At 42.5% G+C, this 9,523-nt stretch overlaps 1 protein-coding gene across 1 annotated transcript; it reads left to right on the top strand.

Moving 5' to 3' along the window:
* The first annotated feature begins 211 nt into the window (after nt 1-211).
* Nucleotides 212-8,931, top strand: LOC142222726 (uncharacterized). The gene is made up of 2 exons (XM_075292929.1): nt 212-430; nt 7,217-8,931. The coding sequence occupies exon 2, from the start codon at nt 7,221-7,223 to the stop codon at nt 8,349-8,351; it is 1,131 nt and encodes a 376-aa protein (XP_075149044.1). The 5' UTR covers nt 212-430; nt 7,217-7,220; the 3' UTR covers nt 8,352-8,931.
* Nucleotides 8,932-9,523: the final 592 nt, after the last annotated feature.

The following is a 9,523-nucleotide window of genomic DNA, read 5'->3' as shown; positions in this document are numbered from 1 at the left end:
TTAGATGGGGACTTAAAATCTTGTAAAATGACAATTTCCCCCTCGTTAGGAAATGTACCCTAAGCTCTGGATGCAGCTCTGTGCTTTCAGCACAATTCGTTACATTTTTCTAACGAGTCGCGCCATTACCGGCTTGCGGCGTCTAATTTTTGTTATTATTCGTTACTGGATTACGTCCGTCCAACGATTGTTTTGGAAAAGAAAAACTAAATCCTTGTGTTTTTATTTATTTTATTTCTCGGTGCTACGCATTCATTGGTCCAATCGAGCCGGATACTTGCTTACAGCAATTAATAAAGGGTTTTCTTTTTCTTTTCCAAAGGAAAGTGCTCATCATTGTGAAGCAACAACAAAAAGCAGCCATTTGCAGCCATATTTGTGAAGGATTTATATTGAAAATTTATTTAAATAATTATTTATCAACACACAGGTGCGTATGTCAGTGTTTTATTAAAATAATTGAGCAAATCGCGAGTGTTTTAAATTTAAACCGCGGTCGTTTTACAACATTGATTCAATTATTTCGTTTTGCCGACGGCAAATTGCATTTCTAAAAACACACATTCGTTGCTACATACGTACGCACATTTCTTTCGTTTGTTTGATTTCGTTTTGTTAAATGATATTCAAGTGAAAGAATAATCAAAATAAAAAGTGAAAAATCTATTGTATATATTGGTGTTGTGTGGTGAATTTAAACGTTGACAGTGCTTATTTACTTCAAAACATTATTTGCAATTACGTTGCCTTTAACTTGAAGTAAATAAAACAATAACAAAATACACGCAGACTCCAAAGGCTCTGTTGGTCGTATTACTATTGTAAACAAACATCAATCGTCACTGCAGTCAACGTTTGAATTACATACCTACGTATGATCAGTGATACACACACGTATATACATACATATTTTTTTTGAGCTGTGTTTCTTTGGTTTATTTGTTAACCCTCACGGGGCCGCGAGTCGTAAATATTTTGAAGAAAATTATAAAAATTTTTGAAATTGAGTTTTTTGGGTTATCGTGTTGTATGACCCATTAGCGTTACGCGCATTAGTAAAAATTATCGTTTTGGTCACTGTGCACCCTACAGGCGGTCCGGTACGATCGTATAATTTTTATTTTATCGTATATATTACGTATATATATTTTTATTTCTATATTTTTTATTATTTGTGATTTTTAATTTTTTTTGGGGAGATTATTTGGCGTGGAAGTGTAGAGGTGTATTTTACAGTCCGTGCACCCTACATTTGGTCTTACAGACATTTTTTAAAATTTCTTATAAGTTGTTGAATTTTTTTGATTATTTGGTTTTCGTGTGTGAAATTTTGATACAAATTGGCGGCAGTCAGTATTCTTCGGTACACTGAGCGTAATTTTCGTAAATTCATTCTTACACTGAGAGAAATAGTTTGAAAATTTTAGTAGAATTTTGAGATTTTTTGAATTCAACTTGAATAATTTGCCCATTTTTTTGTACACGGGGAAAAATATTTTGTGATTCGGTACTCTGAACGAAAATTAATTGTCTCTACACTGAGAGAAAAATAGTCCAATAGTTTACAAATTGTTTGAAATTTTTGATTTTAAGTTTTGAAGTGGTTGTTTTACGAACAATTGTTTACACTTCAAGAAATTTTGTGGTAATTTCGGTGCAGTGTGAGAATTTGATACACTGAAAGAAAAATTTTGTAAATTTTTGTTTTTGCATTTTTGGGCATTTTGTGCAAATTTATTGATTTTTCGGCCAGTTTTCGCTGTCGATAAGTGCGTGTTCACATACTTTACGAGTTTTTGTGAATTTTTGTGACGCTAAATTATTTTCAATATGCCAGTTAATACATTCGCGCGATTCATTAGAGCCGCTGATGCGGTTGTGAAGTTTGGGACACGGGTTAGCTCTTTGAAGGAGGAGAATTTAGATGTTTATTCTCTAAGGGCTCAGGTCGAAGAGGCGAAATCACTCTGGGAGAAAGTGAAAGAGAGGTATGAGGAGTGTTTAGACGATCTTCAGGAGGATTCAGATAAGGGAAAGGTAGAATCTGCTGACGGCAAGTATGAGGCAACTTATGATGCCTATATTCGTATTGTTTCCTCTATCGAAAGGAAAATAGACGGTCTAAAAGCCGTTCCTAGGGCGTCAACTCCTATACAGCAGGCCGATGTGGCGGATATTTCTGCTCGTTCTGGTAATGTGGATGTATCGGGAAATTCTCTTTTGTTAGGTGTTGACCATGGTGCGGTCCATAGTTTGGCTTTACCACCATGCGATATTGAGGTTTTCGATGGTGACTTTCAGTCTTGGCCAACATTTAGGGATTTGTTTACTGCTGTTTATGTAAAAAATTCCCGTCTGAGTGATATTGAGCGCTTGTGTCATTTGCTCAAAAAGACTAGTGGCGACGCCCGTGAAGTTGTAAGAAGATTTCCTCTCACTGATAGGAGTTTCGAGTTAGCTTGGAGGACGTTAAAGGAAACTTATGACAACTTGAGAATTTTAGTCAGCAATCAGTTGAAACTACTTTTTGACCTTCCGGTCTTAGACACTGAGACAAGTTCTGGGTTGAAGAACTTGCAGCGTGGTATAAATGCATGTATTTCGGCGATGGCTGTGAATAACGTTCCTACGAACGATTGGGATCCGATTTTGATATATTTGTGTGTGCAACGTCTACCGAAGATTAGTGTTACTTTGTGGGAACAGGGTATAAGTGATAAGTCTGCGTTGTCGTCTTGGGTGGACATGGATCGTTTTCTTACGGAAAGGATTCAGACACTCACGTGTCTCCGCGATTTGAAGGGTATCGATGCTTCGAAGAAAACTGATGGCAGGAAACTGCGAACGCATTTTACGAATGCAGCTCCGAAATCTTCGCCATCTAGGTCGCGTAATTCGCAATACACTTCTCATTCTTCTAGAGATTCCGTCGATAAGATGTGTGTTCTTTGTCCACGACAAAGCCATCATCTTCGTGTTTGTCCGAGATTTAGGAATCTTTCTGTGAATGATCGGTTGACTGCTGTGAAACGGTACCGCTGTTGTTTCAATTGTCTATCTCGTAGACATGACGTTAACAACTGTGCTACATCTCGCAGTTGTGAGAAGTGTCAAGGAAGGCATCATACTTTGCTTCATCGAGATTCTTACCATTCTACGAATGTGGCGACTACGTCCTCGACAGTTTCGGCCGCTCGTCCTACGGATTCTAGTGGTTTGATTGACCCGCAGCCTTCCACTTCGTCTGGAATCGTGTCTGGTACTTCGGCCAGGCAAGTGTTTCATGTTTCCCAGAACAGGTCGGTACTATTAGGGACGGCTATGGTGAACATCGTTCATCAGGGTATGACGTACCCAGCTCGGGCTCTTATTGACCCAGCATCAGAAGCCTCCTTTATTACCGAAGATATGCAAAAGTTGCTTAGAATTTCGACAACGAGTGCGGTGTCTTCAATATCAGGCGTGAATCAATCGGTTTCGATAACTTCTCGCGGTATTTGCCCTCTGAGTATAGGGTCACCAATAGATGAATCGGTCTTGGTAGAGGCGACTGCGTTGGTCCTGCCTAAGATTTCTGGGAATTTACCGTCTTTCCAAGTGGGTCGGAATTATATGTCACGTTTGCCTAATTTACGTTTAGCTGATCCTAATCTGTTCGATAGTCGTCCGGTTGATCTATTGTTGGGGGCAGACGTGTATCCCAGAATTATATTACAGGGGGTTCGGTCTGGTATTTTAGGATCGTTGATTGCTCAACAGACAGTCTTCGGTTGGCTCATTACTGGTTCAATTCCCACTTCTAATGTGACGGTTTTTTCAACGACTGTTGAATTTATGGAAGAAGATGGTCTTGACAAGACTCTTCTTCGGTTTTGGGAATTAGAGGACTTACCAAGACGGGCAATTTGTTCTCCCGCAGATAAATTTTGTGAAGAAAATTTTAAGAATACCACATATAGGGATTCCGATGGAAGATACGTAGTGACTCTTCCGATAAAACCCGAATTAAAGGGACAAGTCTTGCTTGGACATTCGCGGACAAGTTGTTTGAAGCAGTTTATTCGTGGTGAGGCTTCGCTTTTACGAAAGCCTGAAACAAAATTAATGTATGACGGGGTGATTAAAGAATATTTGGACTTGCAACATATGAGACCAGTGTCGTCGACTTCTCCTGCAGATCAAACTGTGTGTTATTTGCCACACCACCCGGTAATCAATCCGGACAAATTGACGTCCAAACTTCGAGTTGTCTTTAATGCTTCGCATAAGACCTCAAATGGTAAAAGTCTGAACGACATTCTTTATGTGGGACCCACATTACAATTGGAATTGGTTCATTTGATTTTGAGGTGGAGATTTTTCAGATATGTTTTTAATTGCGACATCACACAGATGTACCGCCAAATTAGGGTAAATTCGGCCCATACTTCTCTGCAGCGAATTGTCTTTAGGGACTCCCCACAAAAAGATCTACAAGACTATGAGCTGCAGACCGTGACATTTGGAGTGAATTGTGCTCCCTATTTAGCCATACGGACGTTATTGCAATTGGCCGATGACTCCGAAGATGACTATCCCCACGCGGCACATATTCTACGAAGGTGCATGTACGTGGATGATGTTTTGACAGGGTACCATGACGTGGATACTGCTGTTGAATCTAGGGACCAATTGATTAGAGTACTATCATCGGCAAAGTTCGAACTGAGGAAGTGGACTTCTAATGAGCTAGCCATTTTGGAATCGCTTCCGGCTGACCATTTGGTTGACGCCAAATTACTGGAGTTTGTTGAGGCTAGTAGTTCGAAGCCGTTGGGTATTAGGTGGAATGCGCAGTTGGACTTATTTTATTTTGAGATGAAACCGATTGAGCGGAAATCTCGGTTTACGAAGAGAGAGGTTTTATCGGCTATAGCTAGGCTATTTGACCCTGTTGGCTGGCTGGGGCCAGTTATTATAGTGGCGAAGATAATTATGCAACAGGTTTGGTTGGATAAGATAGGATGGAACGAGTCACTTCCGTTACAAACTGAGCGACAATGGCGAAAGTTTGTCGAGACCTATCAGGATGTGAATCACGTTCGTATTCCTCGATGGGTCAATTACTCCACAGACTGTGAGGTAGAATTACATGTTTTTTCCGACGCCTCGGAAAAAGCATACGCGGGGGTAGTATATGTTCGTGTGGTTACGCCGCAGGGACAAATCTTCACCCATTTGCTATCTTGTAAGACTAAGGTAGCCCCCATCAAATCTATATCTTTGCCACGTTTGGAGCTTTGTGGGGCAGTTTTGGCCTCAGAACTTTACAAGTCTATAGCCAGGGAGTTAGATATTGAATTTCGACGTGTTTATTGTTGGACGGATTCTACGATCGTCCGCTCTTGGCTTCGAAAGACGCCATCTACGTGGTCTACTTTCGTTGCGAATCGCGTATGTAGGATTCAGGAGAATACTGGGGGACAGAATTGGTACCATGTTCGTTCTGAGGACAATCCGGCCGACTTGGGAAGTCGCGGAGTGTCGCCTGCAGAGTTGGCAGTTTCAACGCTTTGGTGGCATGGACCAGAGTGGCTGTGCTCAGCTAGTTCTCAGTGGGATATTAGTGATTTGACCCCTCTTGAGACTGACGTTGAGGTACGGGCGGTCAAGACTCACGCATCGTTTTTTACGAACTATGAGGACATTTTAGAGGGATTTTCTTCGTTAGATAGGGCTCTACGAGTCATCGCGTATATATTTAGGTTTTATCAAAGGACCCATTATTCACATGCTAGTCGAAATGTGTATCACGACACGACGTTGACGGCAACCGAATTAAAGGCAGTGAGATTACGTCTAGCTGTTCTTTCTCAAAGGGCTCATTATCCAGATGAGTACGGTTGTTTGATGGAAAAGAAACCGTTAGGTTCCAGGAGTTCGTTGTTGTCATTGAATCCATTCCTGGATGAGGAGGGGGTTATGAGGTTGAATGGTCGTTTGAGTAGGTGTCCTACCCTTTCGTATAGTGAGCGACATCCAATTATAGTGCCGTATAATAGTAGATTCGCTAGGTTACTGGTGAAATATGTTCACGACATATCTATTCACGGAGGAAACCAGTTGGTTCTACGTCTTATTCGGATTGAGTATTGGATTCCTCGTTTAACATCTTTGATTAGATCGACTATTAACCGGTGTAAACGGTGTCTGTTGGATAGGAAGAAGTCTTGTACGCAGATCATGGCGGCTCTCCCACCGGAGAGAACTGTACTTACAAGACCGTTTACTACGACTGGCGTTGATTTTGCGGGGCCTTTCGAAATTAAGTCATTTATAGGGCGCGCATGTAAGATAACAAAGGGTTATGTTTGCGTTTTTGTATGCTTTTCGACGAAGGCCATACACTTGGAAGCCACATCAGACTTGTCTACGACAACATTTCTGGCTGCCTTTCACAGATTTATATCTCGGCGTGGTTGTCCCAAGACCATTTTTTCGGATAATGGTACAAATTTTGTAGGCGCTTCACGCGAAATGGAAAAAGAATTGAGAAGTGTTCTTAAGGAGGGACGTGATAAGGTGTGTTCCGCATACCAGTTTCAGCAGCTTTCCTGGCAGTTTATCCCTGCCGGGGCGCCACATATGGGTGGTCTCTGGGAAGCTGCTGTCAAAAGCTTCAAGACGCATTTTAGGAAACATGCATCTGGATTCAAATATACATTTGAAGAGTTTTCGACTGTTCTTTCGAGAATTGAGGCTTGTTTAAATTCTAGGCCGTTGTGCCCGATGAGTGAAAGTTCTCAAGAGTTGGTGGCACTTACGCCCGGCCATTTTTTGGTAGGATCTCCGATCTTGGCGCCTCCTGAACAGTTAGAGGAGGAATCACCACTTCATTTGGTGCATCGATTTAGGAAAATGAAGGCGCTGTCGCAACAGTTCTGCTTACGGTGGAAAGATGAATATTTGAAAGGCTTACAGAAAAGGTATAAATGGAAATTTCCGCAGCGTGATATCGAAGTAGGGGACTTGGTAGTAATTCGTGATGAACAATTGCCTCCTACATCGTGGAAGTTAGGTCGTGTGGATGACGTCCACCCGGGATCTGACGGTCGCGTTAGAGTTGCATACGTGAGAACGGCAAACGGTGTTGTAAGACGACCGGTGGTAAAATTGGTCATACTGACCGAATAGTTTTCGATCGTTCATATAGTAAGCGTCATCTTTCTTTTCGCAGTACAATGGAAAGTATGAGGGAAATTGTTAAGACTCTCCCTGACTACGAAGATGACGTCCCGATGTCCGATGAGGAAAGAGAGATTATAGAAAGTGATGTTGCACCGGTTCTTCGCGAGCCGTTACCAGCCATCGAGCAGGTCCCTGACGTCGGGATGACCCCAGTCGTCGCCTCTTCACAAGAGGTAGTACCGACACAAAAAGTTGTCCCTCCGTCGGGGGCTGATACGGCTCCAGCTGAAGTATCTGCAACTAAGGCAGCAGAATCTTCGTCTTCCCCTACGGGGACTGCCCAAAGAAATTCGGACTCGAGCCCAAAGCTTCATTTAAACAATTGTGTGTTATGCAGGCGGAAGCATAATCTACGGTCGTGCCGCAGGTTCTTGAAAATGCGGTTGGAGCAAAGGCTGCGCACCGTAGTTCTTCATCGGGTGTGCTCCAACTGTCTGGGCAGGTCACACATGCGATCGACCTGCAATAGTCGCGAAAGGTGTCGCGAATGCGGAGAGAGCCACCATACGCTTCTGCACCCCTTCGACCAGCAACAACGTCCTTCCGCTCCATCGTCCGATTTGTCTAAGAGAAAGTCAAATTCAAGTCCGTCCGTTAATTCGTCCGCGTACTGCATTACAAATGCTACCCCCATATTTAGTCCGTTGTTAGTTTTGCAACCAGCTGTTACGCTTGGTCCCACTATTGTGTTGATACTCGTCTTGTCCGGTCGTCGAATTCCCGTCCGAGCTGTCCTCGACCCATGTGCGGGGTACAGTATGATATGCAGTAGTCTTGCCCAAAGCTTACGGCTTACTTCGGCAATGACAGCGCAGAACGCCTTTTGTCCGCTGATCGTCGTATCCCGGCACAACGCGGAAAATAAATTGATTTTTTCCGCCCGGGTGACAGATTTATCCCGTGTGGTCACCCCATCGGCGTCGGCTCCAGACTCCATACGAGAGCATTTTGAATGTCTCCAGCTGGCCGATCCAGTGTTTTATCGCCCTTCCGGGGTGGGGTTGGTCCTGGGGCCCGACGTATACGCAAGGGTTATTAAGCCTCAAATGTTTTCGAGTCCGGGATTCCCCTTGGCGCAGCTGACGATATTCGGCTGGGTGATTTCAGGGCAATGTCAACCATGAATATGTGTCGTAGGTCATCCTGGCCAATAACCCAGACACTGCAGACCCTCCGGGTCAACGGCTCTACGAGCATTTAGTTAAGAAAGAATGAAGTTGGAAAAGATGAATACATGAACTAATAAAAAAAAAAAAAAAAAAAAAATTGCTCAATTTGAAAATGAAACTGACATCGCATTTTATATTTATTTTGATATTAAAATATTGTATGTAATGTCTATGTATTAATGAATTTCAATTACAACATAGCTGGATGTTGCAAGGCGGGCGGAATGTTTAAGTTCAAATTCGTAAGGTCAAAATTTATTCGTTAGATGGGGACTTAAAATCTTGTAAAATGACAATTTCCCCCTCGTTAGGAAATGTACCCTAAGCTCTGGATGCAGCTCTGTGCTTTCAGCACAATTCGTTACATTTTTCTAACGAGTCGCGCCATTACCGGCTTGCGGCGTCTAATTTTTGTTATTATTGGTTACTGGATTACGTCCGTCCAACGATTGTTTTGTAAAAGGTAAATTAATCTCCCAAAAAAAATTCAATAAAATTACGTTTTATTGAAACATTATTGAAAAGAAAAACTAAATCCTTGTGTTTTTATTTATTTTATTTCTCGGTGCTACGCATTCACTAAACAACTATGTGTTCGAGGATTCTAGACCCCATAATATACTGGTCAACTCCGAATCACCACCTGAGTCAATTTAGCTCTAGTTGTCCGTCGGTTTGGAAGACAACGGTTGCTATTTGGATCGATCGATTGGAGCCGCCGTGGTGCAATGGAAACCGATTCCCAGGTTTGGCTTTTTGGAGACGAAATTCCAGGACAATCCAAGCGAATCCCGGCCATGTGGCGGATAGGCTTGCCACATGGCCGGGATTCGCTTGGATTGTCCTGGAATTTCGTCTCCAAAAAGCCAAACCTGGGAATCGGTTTCTATTGGCGCTATAACTAAAAGTTGTCCGATATGGCCCAGTTGCAATACCATTCGATTTACATCAATAGCAACTACTTCTGGCAAGTTTCAAGTCCATAGCTTGCTTTGTTAGGAAGTTAGCTACGTTTTGACCCTTTGAATTCAAACCACTTACCCACTTTTGATATCCTAAACAACTATGTGTTCGAGGATTCTAGACCCCATAATATACTGGTCAACTCCGAATCACCACCTGAGTCA

This window comes from Haematobia irritans, chromosome 1 (genome assembly GCF_050003625.1).
Source record: "Haematobia irritans isolate KBUSLIRL chromosome 1, ASM5000362v1, whole genome shotgun sequence".
Lineage (NCBI taxonomy): Eukaryota > Metazoa > Arthropoda > Insecta > Diptera > Muscidae > Haematobia > Haematobia irritans.
This window is presented reverse-complemented; position numbering and strand designations above follow the sequence as displayed.

Coding starts and splice junctions, on each gene's coding strand:
- LOC142222726 (XM_075292929.1), top strand. CDS start 7,221: ATGGAAAGTATGAGGGAAATTGTTAAGACTCTCCCTGACTACGAAGAT.